Source organism: Otolemur garnettii, unplaced genomic scaffold (assembly GCF_000181295.1).
Source record: "Otolemur garnettii isolate 467f Iridium unplaced genomic scaffold, OtoGar3 scaffold00060, whole genome shotgun sequence".
In the NCBI taxonomy this organism is placed as follows: domain Eukaryota; kingdom Metazoa; phylum Chordata; class Mammalia; order Primates; family Galagidae; genus Otolemur; species Otolemur garnettii.
The window spans coordinates 10,469,679-10,488,459 of NW_003852455.1; the positions used below are offsets into that span (position 1 = coordinate 10,469,679).

At 43.2% G+C, this 18,781-nt stretch overlaps 1 protein-coding gene and 1 pseudogene across 2 annotated transcripts in view; one reads left to right on the plus strand and one right to left on the minus strand.

Annotated features, from left to right (window-relative positions):
• The window catches only part of LOC105887257, a 4,225-nt pseudogene extending 3,763 nt beyond the window's left edge, over positions 1 to 462 (minus strand).
• Positions 1 to 8,132, plus strand: part of DGKG (diacylglycerol kinase gamma) — a 202,205-nt gene extending 194,073 nt beyond the window's left edge. The window contains exon 23 of one of the 2 annotated variants that reach the window (XM_003792723.1): positions 7,420 to 7,974. In XM_003792723.1, coding sequence (XP_003792771.1) covers positions 7,420 to 7,518 — 99 coding nt within the window. In that variant the 3' untranslated portion in view covers positions 7,519 to 7,974. Of the gene's footprint in view, positions 1 to 7,419 lie in introns of both variants that reach the window. The other variant, XM_003792722.2, reaches the window with a different exon arrangement.
• The last annotated feature ends 10,649 nt before the right edge of the window (positions 8,133 to 18,781 follow it).

Genomic DNA, 18,781 nt, shown 5'->3' on the forward strand with positions numbered 1-18,781 from the left:
CCTGCTGTAGGAGACTAGAAAGGCCACAGTGAGGAGCCCCAAGGAGAGCAGGTGCCTCCACAGCAAGTCCAGGAACCTGGCGTTGTTGGTTTGGTGCATTCTTAAATAGAGGAAAAGGAAGGAATAGATGGAGAAGAACCACATAAACTGGGAATGGCTGGAGGGCATCCCGTACTTGGTGCCCACTGCTGTGTGGGGACCCCCACAGGGCCGCGGTTACTGGACGATGTTTTTGATCAGCCAGTTGACTCCCTCGTTCAATGCCAGGCCCCCCAGGAATGAGATCGTGTGTAGCTCCCGCTTAAATATGATGAGGGTCACAAAACCAACAATGACAAATATAGGGCTAAGGCTCAGGTAGGCAAGGAGGTGGCCAGAGAGATCACCTGCAGGATACTCGACGTGGGTGAGGGTCACCGGCCGCCATGAAGCGGGGAGCGAGCACTGTCCGTCCGCTGCCATCTTACCCGGAGCAACATTTCTGACTTTTAAAGATTTAAAACTTCTAGAAAACATAAAATCAGAAAAATAGTCCCCTCAATTAAAGAAAAATATCTATGATGGACCAATAACTAATGTTTTGCTTAATAGTAAAACACTAGAGGAATTCTCATTAAGTCATGAACAAGACATATATCAAAGTTCTAGCCAATGCAATGTACATGAAACAGAAAAGAAATACAGGATCTGGCAGATATAACTCCCTTTTGTGCTTAGGTGTGTGTTAATGTTATAGAATTACCTGCTTATGATTTTATAATAAAAGATTGGTATAAATTACCAGCTCATAAAAAGGGGGTGTTATTTGTATGGTTACTTATGCATGTAATTCTGTAACATAACAATATCATACTCAAGCACAAAAAAGCATTACTTCTGCCGGACCCTGGATAACTACCGTATTTGGAAAAGAGTCAAAACTGCCATCATTTGTAGTTGATTTGATTATGTACATAGAAAGCTGACAGAACCAACTGAAAACTTCATAGGATAAATTATTTCAATTAAGCCCTGTAGAAAAACATAAAAATTAAGTTTTCCTATCTATCTGCAATAGCCAGTCCAAAGAATATAATAGAAAAACTAAAACTATCTTAATAGCCAAAAAAGCCATAAAATACTAAACTAAATTGAGGAAAATTACCATAAGACTTAACCAATTTTTTTAAAAAAGACTCGGCTCGGTGCCTATAAGCAGCTAAGCCGCCAGCCACATATACCAGAGCTGGCGGGTTCAAATCTAGCCCGGGCCTGCTAAACAACAATGACAACTACAACCAAAAAATAGCCAGGCGGCATGGTGGGTGCCTGTAGTCCCAGCTACTTGGGGGTCTAGGCAAGAGAATCACTTAAGCCAGGAGGTGAAGGTTGCTGTGAGCTGTGATGTTACAGCACTCTACGCAGGGTGACAGCTTAGGGCTCTGTCTCAAAAAAAAAAAAAAAGACTCAAACACAGAAATAGTCCATGTTCCTAAACAGAGATTCCAAATTCTCAAAGCAATTGTTTCTTTTAACTTGACAAAACAATGTGATTCCAAGGGCATTTTTAAAGAGAGCTATGAAAAAGGACTTCTCACAAGATACTAAAATATTTGTTTAGAGCCATAATAATTTGAAAAATGTGAATAAATTTGAATAATGTGAAAAATAATATGATAGATAAATTAATAGTATAGAAAATAACTCTTAGAAGCCCTAGTAAATAGAACTAATTAAAGAGAAAGAAGAATCATGAACTAATTAAAAGGAAATGGATGGTTTAACATAATGACATCCAAGAAATCGCCTGTTTGGAAAAAATGTCTTTTTTTTGAGACAGAGTCTCACTATGTTGCCCTTGGTAGAGTGCTATGGCATCACAGCTCACAGCAACCTCAAACTTTTGGGCTTACGTGATTCTCTTGCCTCAGCCTCCCAAGTAGCTGGGACCACAGACGCCTACCACAACATCCGGCTATTTTTTTGTTATTGTTGTCATTGTCCTTTTAGCAGGTCCCGTCCGGGATCCAACCCACCAACCCCAGTGCATGTGGCCGGCACCCTAACCACTGAGCTATGGGCACCAAGCCAAAAAATGTCATTATGTACCAATTTCTTACCTCAAACTATATTCTAAAACAAACATACAAAAAAACCCTCCAATTTTGTTATTAGCTCTCAGGAAAAAAAAAAAGATGATTATAATTACACGGTGAGCAGAGACTTTCTAAGGAAAAAATTATACATTTGACTATTAACCAATATATTTGACTAATAACCAATAGCCTTAATGCCTATAAAGTATAGAGAAAACAGCTCTTAGAATCCAGCAGAAAAAAAATTACTAACAGTGCAATAATGAACAGACAAAGAAATGCCATGAGCTCATAAACCTATGAAATAGTGTTTAATATAACAAGTTTTTTGGAAAAAGAAAAGATTTTCAAATTAATGGAGTACAAAAGCCACACCATAGTTTATTTACCAATTAGCACAATATTTTTGTTTGTTTATTTGTCTTAAGATAATATTCATAGCTGTCGAGTGTGTGTTGAGGTCAAAGCACTTGGACAATGAAGCAGGAGTATAGACAGATACAGCCATTCTGGAAAGCCTCAAAAGCCACGTGTTAGGAACTCCTACAAATATTGATATACATTGATCTAGTTCATTTACTTTCCCCCCTTAAAATTTGTTCATATAACTCTACGAATTAATTGTAAGTAAAATACAGATTATCAAAAACCTGGAGATTGACTTATAAGAATGCCAATTTCTATCATTCCTCATAGGCAAACATTGGAAATTACCTAAAAGCTTAACATTTAGGGAAAGTTTTCAGGGAGCTAGGTGAGATTCATCATATGGAGTCATTTTTAGCCACTCAAAATCATAGTTAATAAATATTTAATGATATCAAAAATGCTTGTGAAATAGCAAATGAACACAGCTGATTAAGATGATGATTCCAACTTGATTAGAAACATATATAAGCATGGAAACAAAACAGTATACCGAAATGTTTAACAGTCATTACCTCTCTGTGATTGTTAGATTTAGATTTTCTGTATTTTTAAAATTCTTAAAAATGAAAACATATTTGTTTATGCATAGAAATATAGGTATATAAAATGTATATTTATTACAAAAACATCTCTCATGGTAGCAGCACTCTCATGCTTCCATCACAGTTAGGTTCCATAATTCGAGCCTCGAAATTTGGAATCTTCTCCCAGAGTCAGATGATAATAGAATCTCAAAGACGAAAATCATGCAAGTTATGTAGTCCAGTTATTCTCAAACTCACGTATACATCCAAATAACCTAGAGGGGTTTAAAACACAGATTTCCGGGCCACATCCCAGAGGGGCTTTGAGGGGAGATGCTAATATTCTGATTCAGCAGATCTAAATGCCTGAGAATTGGCGTTTTCTAACAAGTTCCAAGGTGATGCCAGTGCTGGTCTTGGAACCATGGTTTGAGAATCAATAATCTAGTCAAACTTCAGTGTTGGTCAGTAAGCCCTACACTTCTTCTCCATCCCTTGGGAAACCTGATTGTCCAGTTACAATTGAAGGCCTCTGATGGCAGGAAACACTCTCACGAAGATCTCAGCCCAGAAAACAAGGAAGACCTGGAGAGTGTGCAAACCGTCCCTCCTTCCTGAACCTCACACCAAGCTGGACTATTTCCTTACCTTTTAAAAATATTACAGAGAAGATTTTAGGCCCTTCAGGTTTGTGCCTTTTTGTTTACTTCCAGTTAAAATTAGGGTAGACCTAAGATACTTCCCAGATGGTGTGAGAAGGGTCCACACTTAAAGTTATTGGCTATTTTCCTAGGCATTCTCTGAATCATTCTCCCTCAGAGGGCAACGATCGGGAAAGAGTCCCTTAGTTTATTGCTTCTCTTGAAGTAGTAAAAATGTGTCGATTTATGGGTAATGCCCCCGCAAACAAAGTCCACCCCCAGCACTAGTGAAATTTAAATTTTTTTTCTATTTTAAAGTAGCAATAGTTTTGTGAATTCAGAGTCTACTGCATCATGCAAGAGTCCGCTGTATCAATTTCTCTTTGTAATAGAGCAGAAAACTAACCTGGGGCTGTAGTCCCCCTTCCGGCCTGTCAGGTGTTGTGTTATGAATGGTTTCTAAGAAAATCAACCAGTTAATTATCTGACTTACTCAATTACCAAAAAAGTGTAGGCTTTAACTACAGAAATGTGTGATACTCAATCATGGGTGGAAAAGGTGGGTTTAGCCACATCCAGCTACTTTCTAAAATAGGATCTTAACTGTCTTACCCGCTAGCCCCCTAATTTGGAGGTAAGAGACTGACATCTCTTTGCCTAGAAAAGAGGATATGATCTCATGCTTCACTCAGTTATCCGGAGTAATAGAATCCACAAAGCTGACCAACATGTCCTGTTACCCAAGATCCCCAAACTCCTCCCCTATCAAGACCTAGGTCAGAAATGCTGAAGAAACAAACTAAAGTGATTTGAGTTTCACTTCCTCCTCTTTGCCCTAGAGGTGCTAACAAGCAAATAAATAGCTCAGCTGAAGGGAGAAAAATGAGAAGCAAAGGTCTTCTACTGTCCTAAAGAAATGGGCTCTACTAGCAGAAATCGTAGGCGCTGGCCCAAACCCAGCCATGTCCATGGCCCAGAGGTGCTCTCTTTCTTCTCGGGTGTAAGCCTCAGTCAGCACGTGTACAGGCCGTGCTCTGAGAAGGGAATATCGTGGTGAATAAACCGAAGGGAGAGCTCCCACATGAGCTCAGGAGTGAGAGGAGGCTTATCACAAGGGAATGTACCACAAATCTCTATTAATACCATCACAATGCCAAATTGCATGTCGCAGATAAATGCTGTCAGAGACTGCAAGCTGTGCCTCACTTCCATGAATTCTGGAATAAACAACACCCACAGAAAAACACACAGCACAGATTGGTGTCGGACATATCCTCGGCTTGTTCCTCGTGTGACTAGAAAGACTGACCTAGCTTCTCCATCCCCAGGCTGGCAGAATGCCGCAGGAGGGTCATTTTCCGCTCTCATCACGAGGTTATGCTAATTGTCCACGATGTCCGTCCGTTTCTTGGAGACTTAGAAACGTAAACTTGGCTTGTTAGCCAGACACCCCACTCCAGTTCACGCTGATGACAGCTGTTGAACAACTTCCCTCAAGTCCTTTTTCTTGTTGTGTTATTCTCCAGTGTGGACGGCCGTCTCTCAAGGTTCCTCGTTACTTCACACGAACCCGGCCTTAGCATCTCCCCTCAAAGCCCGCACCAGCTGTCCCAACCTGACCACGTTTCTCGCCCTTTGCCCTGCTCGACTTGTTCTTCCACATCTCCTCACCCCGGTCCCTTCTCTCTCTCTTTTTACCAGAACGTTGCCTTCTCTTCCTTCAAATCTTTCACTTCTTCCATTGGACTCCTCTCGTTCCTTATATACCTTTTTAATATCACCAGGTTTATCCCACATTTATTTAAACTTGGGGGTGGGTCTCTCTCTTCAAGAGTTCGTCTGTTGTTCTCTGTGGTCACACTGTCCTTTCCAGTAACACAGAAACCACGAGAATGGGTTCACATCCATCTTGCTCTCTCTCCTCCAGTATAAGACAAGCACTTAACTGTTACTTCCCATTTTACAGTGCACAGTGACCTTTTGTTGACAGTATATCATTTGATCTTTGCAAGAAAAATATGACAAAGGCTATCAACTTCATTTTACAGTTCAGCCATCACTGGCTCTGGAGGTTAAATGATTCATCCAAAGTTTCACAGCAAAGAAGAGGAGGTGTCAGGACCCAAACCCAGGTCTTTGAATCCTAAGTGTTTAACCATTGCCATGTCATCTTCCTACTCTGAACATGTGTTGTACTTGATAGAGATTGTGGGTGGACTGATACTGTAGATTATTAAGGTCACAGTGTCACTAGGCCACATTCAGATAGAGATTAAGCATTTTGAAGCCACGGCCTGAGAAAGGCAAAAATGCAATTTTGTCAGTGTTTTTCAATTAACTTAAAGTTTATAGGAGAAAACATTTATAAAACCTAAAATTTAAAAAAAAAAAAAAAAAGCTTTTAAAAGAAATTGAAGTCTTCCCTGAAAGACTAAGAAAAGAAGAAACATCTAAGGAACTTACTTGGGAACTCTCCACATGGAGTTACCTAGTGCAAGGTCGACTAAAGGCTCCAGTCAGTTGGCTGACATCCCTGCACTGCCTGGAAAGGACTGGCCAGGAGCAATGGAGGCTGGGAATCTGAGGGTCTGGGCTCTAGCTGTTCTGCCCTCTCTGTGTAAGCTTAAGCTGGATGAAGGTCCTTTGGAGCCTTAGACTCCACTTCCTTTATCCATCCTGCAAAGAGTTTGAATGAGAAGGACCTGAGGCCTCCTCTGTCTGTGACATTCTGAGAGTCTATGAATAGCAAGGACACAAGACAGCGGTGAGCTGATCACCACATGGGAAGCTCACACCTGTCTCTCTCCCCAGTGTTTCTGCCCCTCACTTCCAGCAGTGCCAAACTCCAGGCCCAGTCAGGGTTGGGTTGCCAATTTTGAAGCTGTTCAAAGACATTTGTCCTTTTGCATGGTGCTCCTTCCAGTCCAAAGCTGGCCCTCTTTCTTTTCTCTGGGACTTTCCCTTCAGCTATCAGTGCATCTTGACGCAAAAATAATAACACCTACTCATTCAGTCCATTTTGCAATGAATTGAAGGACTCTCGGAGGCCAACACCCCAAGCCCTTCATACAGAGAGACAAGGGTGTGGCCCCTCCCAACCATCCTCACAGGCCTTTATTGAAATCTCATGCTGTATGAGAAAATATAGCACCATGGCAAGCTTCAAAGAGAGAGTCAAGGTTAAAAAACAAGGAGTTGTTTGGCTTGGTGCCTATAGTACAGTGGTTACGGTGCTGGCCACATACACCCAGGCTGGTACGTTCAAACCCAGCCCAGGCCAACTAAACAACAATGACAACTGCAACAACAACAACAAAATAGCCAAGTTTTATGGCAGGCACCTATACTCCCAGCTACTTGGGAGGCTAAGGCAAGAGAATTACTTAAGCCCAACAGGTTGAGGTTGCTGTGAGTTGTGACACCACGGCACTCTACCAAGGGCAACACACTGAGACTCTGTCTCAAAAAAAAAGGAGTTTTCTTTAACTGTATGGTTTAACTCTTAACCCATTCTGTTTGCTGCCCTTTTCTCTTCCCTTTTTCTTATCACCGCTGAATATGACTTAGGGCCGGGACAGTGTGCTGAGTCTAGTCAGTATTGTTTTCAGTACTCATGATCAGCTGTGAAGCTTGGATTTTGTCAAGATTACTCTGTCCCTAGAGCCTAGCACTTTTAACCCTATGCTCTATCCTACATTTGGCTACTGAGATTTGCATGGCACTAATTCATTTCTTCCTCTTTGCCTTCAGATTAAAATTACTCACAAGAACCAAGCTCCCATGATGATGGGGCCTCCCCAGAAGAGCAGCTTCTTTTCATTGAGGAGAAAGAGCCGCTCAAAAGACTAACCAGCCAACGCCAGCTAAGCCAAGAGCCCAAGCAGGAAACTGTAACTACACACTCACACACACACATTTATGTGCACACACACACACACTCTTCTCCAACCAGTGGAAGCGAAGCCACCCTTCAGGAAGAAAACTTCACCTTGCCCCACGTCCTACCTATTTCAGTAACAGATACACCCTAACAGAGCCAGGGCCAACATAACATTTGGAATGATCTTCAGGCCCACGAGGGTGGGGTTAGCTCTTGTGGCAAGTTCACGTTCCCACAGGTCCTGAGGAGGACTTTCTGGGGCTGAGGGAGCTATCCCCCTCCTTTCCACTATCCCTGCAAGTTCCCTTATGGACACTTGCGAGGAGCAGGCTGCAGGTTTCCTGCCTAAAGTGAGGTCGGATGTGGCTGAGGGAAAGGGCTTCAGTTCCAGGGAACTTGCACAAAGGTCCTTCTGTACGGAGACAAACAGCCCATGGCTCCGGAGCAGACTCCTGGGCAGGGCTCAGCAGGCGCACGTTGGTTTTGTTTCAGAGTTGTCCTCTGAGCGACAACTTCTCCCTGAACTTGCTGAGGAGGCAGAAAGGCCGTGGAAAGCTGTGTTTCCATTCTCGGTTCCCTGCGCTGTCAGTGGGCACTTATTTTCCTGAAGCCTCCTCCTGGCGACTGTGTGTTTGTTTAGAGGTGGCTCCAAGAGCCCCCAGAGCTGCCTGTGCAGTGCACCTTAGATGTGGTATTTATTTTCTTAGTTCTGTGAACACCTGGGAGGGAAAGCAGAGAAACGGGGATTTATTTTTCAAATTGGTGTCATAATATTGTGTAAAAAGGGAAGAAAAAAAAAACACCCCCAGCTTCTTTCTTTTTCAAGCCAAAGCGTGTTTCCTGTTTGAGTTCCAAGCCCTGGTGGCAGACTATTCCTGAAGGCAGAGAAGATGGGAGGGAAGGAATTTTGCTGGGAAAACCAGGAGACAAACCACCGGGCGGTTCCCTCCTGCTTCTTTGCACTTACCATTCCCAGAGTATGACCTGAAGGACCTGCTGGTAGTCTTACATGTGTATATATCTGTAGCATATATATTTATATATATAAATATTTATTTACGGATGGACTTTTCCCAGTTGGAAAAAAACATAGGTAGTATGGGGACAGAAAGTGAGAAAGAAAAAGAAGCTCCTTCCTCCCCCACTCCACTGGTTCATTGTCAAGACACATTGCCATGTGGTGATCATGAAGTTTAAAAGAAACAGAAGTAGCTCCCTATCATGAAGACGCTGAGAACGCCTATTCTGGATCCTCTGAACAACCATGTTATGCTAGGCAAGATTTACCTTCCCACTTGTCAGATGATGAAACTGAGCCTCAGGAAAGTTGAGAGACTTGTCTATGGTGTCTCGGTATTGGGGGTTGAGAGTAGGTGCTACTAAGAAGATATCTAATAGATAGAAGAGCCCACACATCTCAGAATAGGGTCATGATTCCACTCGGATCCAGTTTACCAGGGGAAAACTAGTAAAGCAGCATGTGCATGGTTGGGACAAGCCCACACAAAAAAACAAGGGCTTCCTGATGCTTCCTGGAGGTGTGGTGTGGCCTGAAGTAGAAAGAAGTTGACCTGAGGTTGAAGACAGTAGACAGATCATCAGATATAACTCTGCACATGTGACCTCATCATGGTCAGCATAGTCTCTTAGTTGGGAAACTCCTCTGGCTACAGGGATGACCTCAGTGGGGAGTCACAAGGAGGACCACGTCACCTTTGCAAGGAACTGCCAGCCAGGACAGAGGGGTCTCAGCAGAGCTCAGCGGGCTTCATTCAGTTTGCACCAGTGTTACCCTCCTTTCCCAAGGGCAAGTCTGTGCAGAGATTCATTGGGACTTCATCCTTCTCTGAGATTGCTCAAGAGGAAAATTGGGCTCACTTGCTATCACTCCACTGAGCTGCCTCTAATCTCCTTTGAACAAGAAAGGGAACATCAGATTATATGTACAGATTGAGCCTAACTCTGAAGGAAGCAATCATCTTGGACCATCTAGGACCAAGATCTAGCACCATTGGCTCAACTTCACAGTGCAGAATGTCAGGCAAGGAGAAAACCAGACCACCTAAAGAATATCCCTTCATACGGGATCCTTGGTAATGGGACCAACGAGCTCCAGAATAACTACAGGTACTATCTTGGAAACAACTAGATTCTGAAACAGAGGCAAGTTAGGGGTTGGGAGTCACTGGTTCTAAGACACATACAGAAAAGTTTTTGCATGTGTTTCAGTCCTGCTCCCCCAAGATTGAGGCTGTTGAGACATGGCACTCTCAACAGATGAAATTGATTCTCAGAGCCTCACAAGTCTCACAAAGGGGCCTGCAGAGACTGGCCTTACCTGCTCTATCCTAGTGCACAAGACTTGCAATGTCATTTGAGAGACAAATCCCAAGTCCTCCTTAGTAGAAGCACAGAGTGTAACAAACTTCCATGGAAATGTACTTATGACTTGGTAACCTTAGTAAGTCTTGTGTTATTTAACCTTACCTTACAAATCACCCTTGAAACACTGTGACTGTGGTTTCTTACTGTAGAGTACTCTACCCTACTGACCCTCACAGCAACCTCTGAGGTTAGCAGAGAAAGTACTATTATCTCAATCTTCATGAGAACAAGGATTAATAAGGCTTACTGACTCCTCGAAGACACACAGTCAAGAGAAAACCCAATCCCTTATTTCTTGTTTTATTCTGATTCTGACCATGCTACAGACATGTTCTCACTTGCCCCCACACTTCTATCCCACCAGCAATAAAAACAATAAAACAGGAAATCTTCAGTACTTTGTGTTGTCCCTGAACTGATGGGCTAGGAGTTGCATCTCATTATGGCTTGGTCTTTGTGGGGTTTCCCCAGTGAGTTGAGAGTGGAGATAGACTAAGCAGGATGATTATATTCAGGTCAGGCACTAGCTCCTCTCAAGAGAGTTCTTTCCACAGATGGAAAAGATACGTTAAAATTGCCAAATAAATTAGGAAATACTTGGCAGAACTTGGAAGAGCCTCCAGACTGGCGTTACATAACATGCATATACATTATACATATGCACATTATATAAGGTGACATAGTACTTAATGTGCTGTATATATTATGTAAATTACATATTTGTGAGTAATCATGATAAATATAGAGACCCACTAATCACTTTTTTACACATACTCAGTGACAGATTAGGAAGTTACTTTGCCAGAGAGTCTTAAAACTTACTCTCTCCTGATGCTTTGGTTCCAACTCCTGCCAAAAATAATTGCATCAACTTTTCCCATCTCTAGCCCCCTCTCCTCTTGGCCAAAACTCTCAGTTACCTCCTGTCCCAGTTAGGCTGTGCCTTCCGTGTAACTCTATGCAACTCTACCACAACTGGGATTCATAAAAATAGAACCAAGGGGATGGGAAAGATCCACAATCCCAGATTCCCTGAGTTACAGGCCTGTACCTCAACACTCCCAGGCAGGTGGGTGTCTAAGGCTAATATTAAAGGCAGGGGAAGATGGCAGAGGAGGAGGGGAGAAGGAGGAGAATTCTACCAACCCTCAGAGGAAGGAAACTTCACAGTCTTCCTTGGCCATCAGCTCCAGAATCCTACAGTAATCAATCAGGAAATTATTTCAATTGTCTAGTCTAAGTCTCCACAGCAAATCTGAAACCATAATTTCCTATAATGTGTCTCACAAAACATTAGTATCCATAAAGTGCCCCATGAAAAAGAGAGTTCTGTGGTCAAGTACTGGTTCCCTTCTCGGGGATACAGTAAGGGGCTCTGAGAACTCATAGTGCAGAACCCTAGAGCCCTTTGTTAACCTCTACAGATGAGAACATGGTGCCTTCAACCCACCATTGCTTTCTTTTTTGGTCTCAGTGGAGATGGGAACATTCAAGTAACCATTCCCTGCAATAATATCCCAAAAAGCACTTTTCTAAAACACATCTCAGACACTTTTTTTTTTTAAAGACAGAATCTCACTCAGTCACCCTGGACAGAGTCCTGTAGCATCATAGCTCACAGCAACCTCAAACTCTCAGGCTCCAGAGATAGTCTTGTCTCAGCCTCCCAGGTAGCTGGGACTACAGGCGCCTGCCACAATGCCTGGCTAGTTTTGTTTTGTTTTTATATTTGTAGCAACAGGGTTTTGCTTTACTCAGGCTGGTCTCGAACCCCTGCGCACAGGCAGTCTACTCACCTTGGCTTCCCGTAGTGTTAGGATTACAAGCGTGAGCCACCACACCCAGCTGACAAGACTCTTTCTTGTTTCCTCTGTGTGGCTGTCTGTTTGTTGTTCCTCTCTACACATCTTCAAACAAGAATCAACAATCTAGACTCTGTCACCTGAGTGGTACGGGGACTGGATAGGAGATTAAAGAGGGGAAAATAATTAAAGTGAAACATTATAGCTGCCAGCGCTCAGACTTGCCTGTGTAGCTCCAGAGAACAGAATCAGGACTAAAGAACACAGTTGTAGAGAGGTCAATTTGTATTCAATTTAATGACTGCTCTCAAAACTGGCCTGATATAGAAAATACTGCCTTATGGAAGAATGAACATCCTCCTGTTTGTTTTTTTTTTTTTGAGACAGAGTCTCACTATGTGGCCCTCAGTAGAGTGCCATGGCATCATAGCTCAGTGATCTCAAACTCTTGGGCTTAAGAGATTGTCTTGCCTCAGCCTCCCAAGTAGCTGGGACTACAGGTACCCACCACAACACCCAACTATTTTTTTGTTGTTGTTGTAGTTGTCATTGTTGTTTGGCAGGCCTGGGCCGGGTTCAAACCTGCCAGCCCCAGTATATGTGGCCAGCGCCCTAACCAGTGAGCTACGCGGGTGCCGAGCCAACATCCAACTGCTCTCTTACAGGAAAAGCTTTGACCTGGTTGGATGGGAAACAAATAGTAACTGATCTACTTTGCCTAAATAACTGTTGAAATTATTTGGGTAGGCATTAGTGTTAAATCAACAGATCAATTAATTCCATTCGGCAGCAATGTCTTAGTGTCTTTTGTTTTCTGAAAGAATCAAAAATAACTTCAAGAGAGATTTCCAGATCAGTGGGTGGGGACTATAGATCAGACCAATAATGGCAGGATTGGCCTGACTCACTGGTACCCTCAAGGGTAGCTGGTGGTGGTTGTGACTGTTCCTGGTCGCTCTAAGAGTTAAAGAAATAGTTTACAGTGTTAAAGCCAGAAGAGATTCTGTATTCCTGTCGGAGTTCACATTAGCAGTTTGGAGCTCTTCTCCTGGTCACAAGTATCACACCCGTATCAGGGTTGCAATAGCAAGGAAAAAGAAACTATCAATCAAGGTTTAAATTTAAGAGGAGACAAAAGTGTGTAGACTTTCATACGGAGCCATTGCTTTCAGCTCAACTAAATGTTCTGCCATATTGGAGTGCATCTTTCAACATGCTACTGTAGAGAGAAAATAGGAAAGGGAAATAAGAAAGAGAATTCCCACTCACTGCTTACCAGTTGCTGGGCACTGCCTCAGGGTCTTTTCAGGCGTAGCTATCCCTTTAGATACTCAGAGTAACCCAGGATATGGACGTTGTAATTATCTCATAGGTAAAGAAATCACTGTATAAGAAGATGAAGTACTTTACCCAACAGACAGCCTCATGGCAGAGCTAGGACTTCACACAGGTCTGCCTCACATCAAAAGCCATGCTTTTATCCACTATATTTTAGTACCTTTAAGATTCTATTCTAATTGTTTCCAACCCCAATAGCATCCTAGGTGAAATTGCACAGCATTAATGAAGTGATATCCTGTATGTTCAACCTCTGTGTAACCATCTAATCATGTTCCTGCTGAAGAACTTCCAGGGCTTGTTCTTATTTAAACTCACCAGCCTCCATGGACAGCTGGATCCCAAAACCTCATCATTGCAATCAAATTGGCAGCCATCCCTTAATCCTCACAGTCTTCAAGTTCTAACTGAATGCGACTCATTTCCCAGGCTCTACCTAAAGGAATTTTTTGTTCAGCTCTGTGAGTGGGAGAGTAGTGAACAGCCTTCTTGGATTTAAATGCCATGGTCAACAGTGACTGGCCAGTACTGGGAGGCAGCCCTGGGGTTGTTGAAGGGAGCCCTAGCAAGGAGGCTCTGCATGTGATCCTCATTAGTGATGGGTGTGGGCTGGGCCATCTGTGCTCCTCAGGAGAACAGAATGGCAGGCTGCCTTTCAGATGCCAAGAGATGCTATCTAATGGGAAGATCCAAGGAGCTTAAAAAGCAGATAAGCATCTTTCCTCATGGGCATCTCAGGGACATAGAAAACCAAGGAGTTCTAGAAATTAGCTACTTAACTTGCTGGGCATCCTATCCTTAAAACTACTTCATTCTTCATGTCTGTGGTGCAGGGTGACAGCAGAGTCCTGCAGCCTCATCTGCTAACTAAAATCCCTTAGATTACAATGGTGAACCTTGGTAATCCTGAAATCTGTGGGTGCAGTAGTAGGCACATTCTAGCAAGGCATGAGAGTTTGTGATTACGCCTTCAAGCCTCCCAGGGGTCAGGAAACTGCAGAGAGAAGAGGCTATTTAATTGGCTTCTCAATGCTGATTTGAGGGGAATAATCAGAAATTATGGAGGGCTACTCAAAATGGGTCAGATTAAGAAAATGCAATTTGTAGGCAAAGAGGATAATCTCTAACCTAATAACAAGCATGGTCACGAGTAAATACTTCTTAAATGAACGAATGAATGAATAGCTAAAGTGGATATCTGTCCTTCAACTCTGGAATGAATGGGGGGCAGGGAGATAAAAGCTTTTTAACTAAAGACTCAGGAACTTGAAACCACAGGATGTAGAGGGAGCTCATGGGGGCCTTTAACTACCCAGACATCTGTTGAGTGATGGATACAGCTAAATATGGATCATCAAAGGGCTTTCTAGGTCACATGGAGGGCAGCTTCATGATTCAGAAAATACGAACTTCAGCTTGGACAGAAAGACAGAAATATTTGCAATCCACTTCTCAGAGATAAGGTCAAAATTGACAAAGAATAAAAGAGCAGCACAGAAGTGAAGTTACAACACAGTAAGAGATCAGCATAATAAGACACAGATTCATACGATGAAAAGGGAAAGAGAACTGGGTCTTTTAGCAGATTGATTCTGGCAAGGGAGGTGAGCATGCACACTACAGTCCAAAAATGGAAAAAAAGAGAGAAATCCTTTTAAAAAAATAAGAAAAAGCTTCAAGTTGAGTTAGTGGTAAAACAGAAATGCCCAAGTATTAATGAAATTATTACTAAATAACACCTATCATTTATTACCTAGTCTAAAGCCCATTATTTTGTGATTACGTTTGAACTTCATGAGAACCTTATGAAGTTAGCTGGTGCTATATGATTCTCTAGGTGACAAATGGGGACACTGAGAAAGAGCAGGTCTCATAGAGGCAGATCCAGGTTTCAGATATCAGTCACTAACTGCCTTCAAAACTCATGTCCACACCTGCAATACCATTACCCATTCCTCTGAGCTTCAGTATGGGAACAGGGATTTACCACCCCCAAATCAATTCCCTTGGTATGGTTTCTATCTTCTCAGACCAGAAACCCAAGTTCCTGTCCTCCCTCTTCTGCAGAGCTGGAATGGAAAAGAGCATTTGTGTAGGTGGCTGCAGGGGCTCATCGAAGAGGAGCCTCAGGAGATCCAGGTGCACCTGTGTCCCTTCTCCTCCTATTTTCTTCTCCAATCTTTATCCCAGGCAGCGGCTGGACTATATCCTAGAGCACTATTCAGAGGAGTGGCCAACAATGAAGATCTGGTGGAGAACTCAACCAGACCAGAGTATTCATATAGCACTAAAGAGCCCACTAAAAGATACACACAGGGTGGTGCCTGTGGCTCAGTGGGTAGGGCGCCAGCCCCATATACTGAGGGTGGTGGGTTTGAGCCCTGCCCCAGCCAAACTGCAACAAAAAAATAGCCAGGCATTGTGGTGGGTGCCTGTAGTCCCAGCTACTCGGGAGGCTGAGGCAAGAGAATCGCCTAAGCCAAGGAGTTGGAGGTTGCTGTGAGCTATGATGGTACAGCACTCTACCGAGGGCGATAAAGTGAAACTCCTTCTCTAAAAAAAATTAAAAAATAAATAAAAGATACACAGAGATCATAGCAAAAATCAAGGGCAAGAGAAACAAGGTCAGGCAGCCAAACATCAGAATTTAGTAACTGATATCTAAAGATGGCACGGAGAAGTAGCCTTCTAAAAATCTATTAGGTGAATCATAACTGGGATTTAAAAGACTGAAAAAAATTTTAATGTTTTTCCTTTCCAAAAATAAAAATTCTTTTGGAAACAGAATCTTAGAAAGGATTACAAAGTGAAGGATAATACAAAAAGGATCATTTCGCTTTATTTTAGATACTAGAAAAGGAAATGAATTCTAAAAGCCCCCAACATAAGCGGCAAGCCAGAAGAAGAGTCCAGAAAGAGTCTGCATTTTCTGTTACAGGAGTAAACAACAGCACTTTCAAAGTAATAAATAAACTTTTATTTTGTCTTTTTTTATTTTTGTTTTTTTAAAGAAAACTGATACCAATTGGTTACTGGAAACTGGCATGAACATCAAAAAAAGAAAATTTATCCTGGTGAATATTTCCACTCTCCCCAACATCCTTGAGGTGAAAAGGTAGAGAACTAGATCTTTTAACTCAGAGAACCAATACTTGCATGGCGGATGTAAATAACAGAGGGTGCCACTGAATTGCTGTTTGGGGTTTGTGATCATCATACTGTGCTACTACCAGGGATTAAGGTAATGACAATGAACCTGAGAGGATTAAGCAATTCCTGCCTCCTGTCTATTCCCTGGCAGTCTCCTGAAGCCTCCAGAGGCTCAATATACTTCTAAGAATAATTTCTTTTTATTATGAAAATGTTCAAACATACAGAAACACAGGCCATGAGTATAATAAGCAACCGTGAACCCAACACTTAGATTGATCATTTTGCCATGTCTTTTCATTTTTTTGGTGTTTGGGGCTGAACATTTTTAAAATAAGTCGTAAATATCATGACATCTCAACACCAAAACACTGAAGCATGCATCATCATGCGGTATCTTTTCTTAAGCCTTAAAGGTTTCATGGGTCATCCACGTGGCTGGAGGAACCTTTCAAGGAGGTGTGCGGATGGTCTTGGTTGTCTCCCAAATGGAAATTAATCAGGACATCACTCATCACTCGAGAAAAGAAAGTTTTGTGTGGAACTGAAAGAAGGTCTTAGCTGTATTCAAAACACTCTTCATTGATCTGGAAAGAGGAAAGTAAACAGCATATTAACCAATTCTCAAGACACTAAATCAGGAAGTGTTATAAGCACTAATGATGCCAGAGAGAAAATGCAAAACACTTGGTAGAGTTAGAAATTCACCTGAATAATGTGTGTTGTTCATTTGAAATAAAAATAATTTAAAGCAGCTCAAGATTATTTGGAACCAGTAAAACAATAGAACATCATGTGTGCAGATTTGGAACCAGTAAAACAATAGAACATCATGTGTGCAGATTCATTTATTCACGTGAAAACAGTTGCAGCTATTGCCCCTATCATTGCGACGGCTAGGAAGCTAGACTGGGGGTGGGGATGAAGGGTAAGCTGCTGCAAGGTACAGACAGATCCTCCCCCTCCGCTGGGGCAGAACTGAGTTAGAAGTGTGTCAACCCCCGAGAGAACGTCTGGGAAGCCTCGTTGGAAAGCATTGGCTCACTTATGCAGGGTGAGAGATAATTTGCAACAAAGTGTAAGGAAAGCAGGTATCATTCCACTTGCTCTGTCCTTAGCCACTGGGATCAGGGTGGGCTGGCTGCAAATGATCTGGCAAAGTGGTTGGTTGGTTGGCTTGCAGAGGTCTACCAGCTCAGTGAGTCTGCAACGTAAAAGGGAAGCGGGAGAAATGAGTGACAGCACCTTGCAGAATATTCAGCCTGTCTCAGTCAATGAATGAAATGAGTTTCTCATTTAAGTACAGCCTAGGTGGAGCCATCAGCGAAAAAACAAGGGCTGATTCCCACCCTGTGGATGGTAGTCCTGAGTGCCCATTTGACTTCCCACACATCAGGAGGAAAAGCTTTCTTTCCAACCCAAGTGCACATCTGCATACCTTTGAACCATTAAATACCCACCTCCACCACCTCTTCCCTCCACCCTGCACATGGGGTTCTTAGGACCAAGCATTGCCTCTTCCTTTCCTGACATTGACATCACAGAGAATGAAAGTCTGTGCTGACTGGCACAGAGATGAAAATTGCCTTCATCATCCTGAGTGTGGGAGCGTATTTTCTTCCCAGAGCGCCCCCTCTTTGGAAGAACACAGTCTCCTCTAAGCACCCTCCTCCAGCTTAACCCCTGGCCCTGAAGCCCAGGATCTACTGATGGGCGTGAAAACACATGAGCTCACTGGAGCTTATATAAGCACTCTTGGCAGGCCTTCCCGGAGACGGGTGGCAGGCTGGGTCTCCACACATTTGCGTGTGCCTCGTCTGGGAGACAGGATTTGTCTTTTCTCTATCTCCTCAGAACACAGAGGCCCAGAAGTTCATGGGTTGTTTTGGGCGGGAAAGAAGAAACACAATGTTTCTTCCTATATCCCCATGATTAAAAATGACCCAGGTTCCTGAGGAGGGAAAAAAGACAAAGTTCACCAGAGTGCGTTGACCCCCTTTGCGGTGGTACTGCCCCTGCAGAGTTGTTTCCTGTGAAGGGCCCCACTGCTCTGGGTGGCTGCAGAGGAGGGCCAAGCCTCCTACTGTCTCTTTAAGATGTTTGTAAGCGTCCCCCCTAGGGCAGAAGGGGAGACAAAATAGGTGGGGAAAGGACATTTACAGAAATCTGTCTGTCCCAAAGGTAGGTCATTTGCAGGAAATTGCTCCTGCCTCTGACTGACTTGGAGAGAAGTCCCAGCCATTCTCAGACTCCATTTTCTTGAAGGAGAAGAGGAACTTTTGAAAACTGCACTCAGGACACTCAGAGAAGAAAGGAAGAAAGCGAGGAAGCGCCATGAGCCCAACCTTCAGGCTTAGTGGCTGTTCTGCATGGCTCCCAAGAGGAGAAGCAATGATTTTATGGCAGGATTTGGTTCTTCTCCTACCACCATGAAAAGAAAGAGGGCAGGAAGCCCGAGTGGCCCTTGGCAGTGTCCCACTCCCCACTGCTGCCGCAGCTACGTGGGCCCGGTGCTCTGAGGTGGCGCCAGAGCAGACGCCAGGCCTCAGCCTGCACT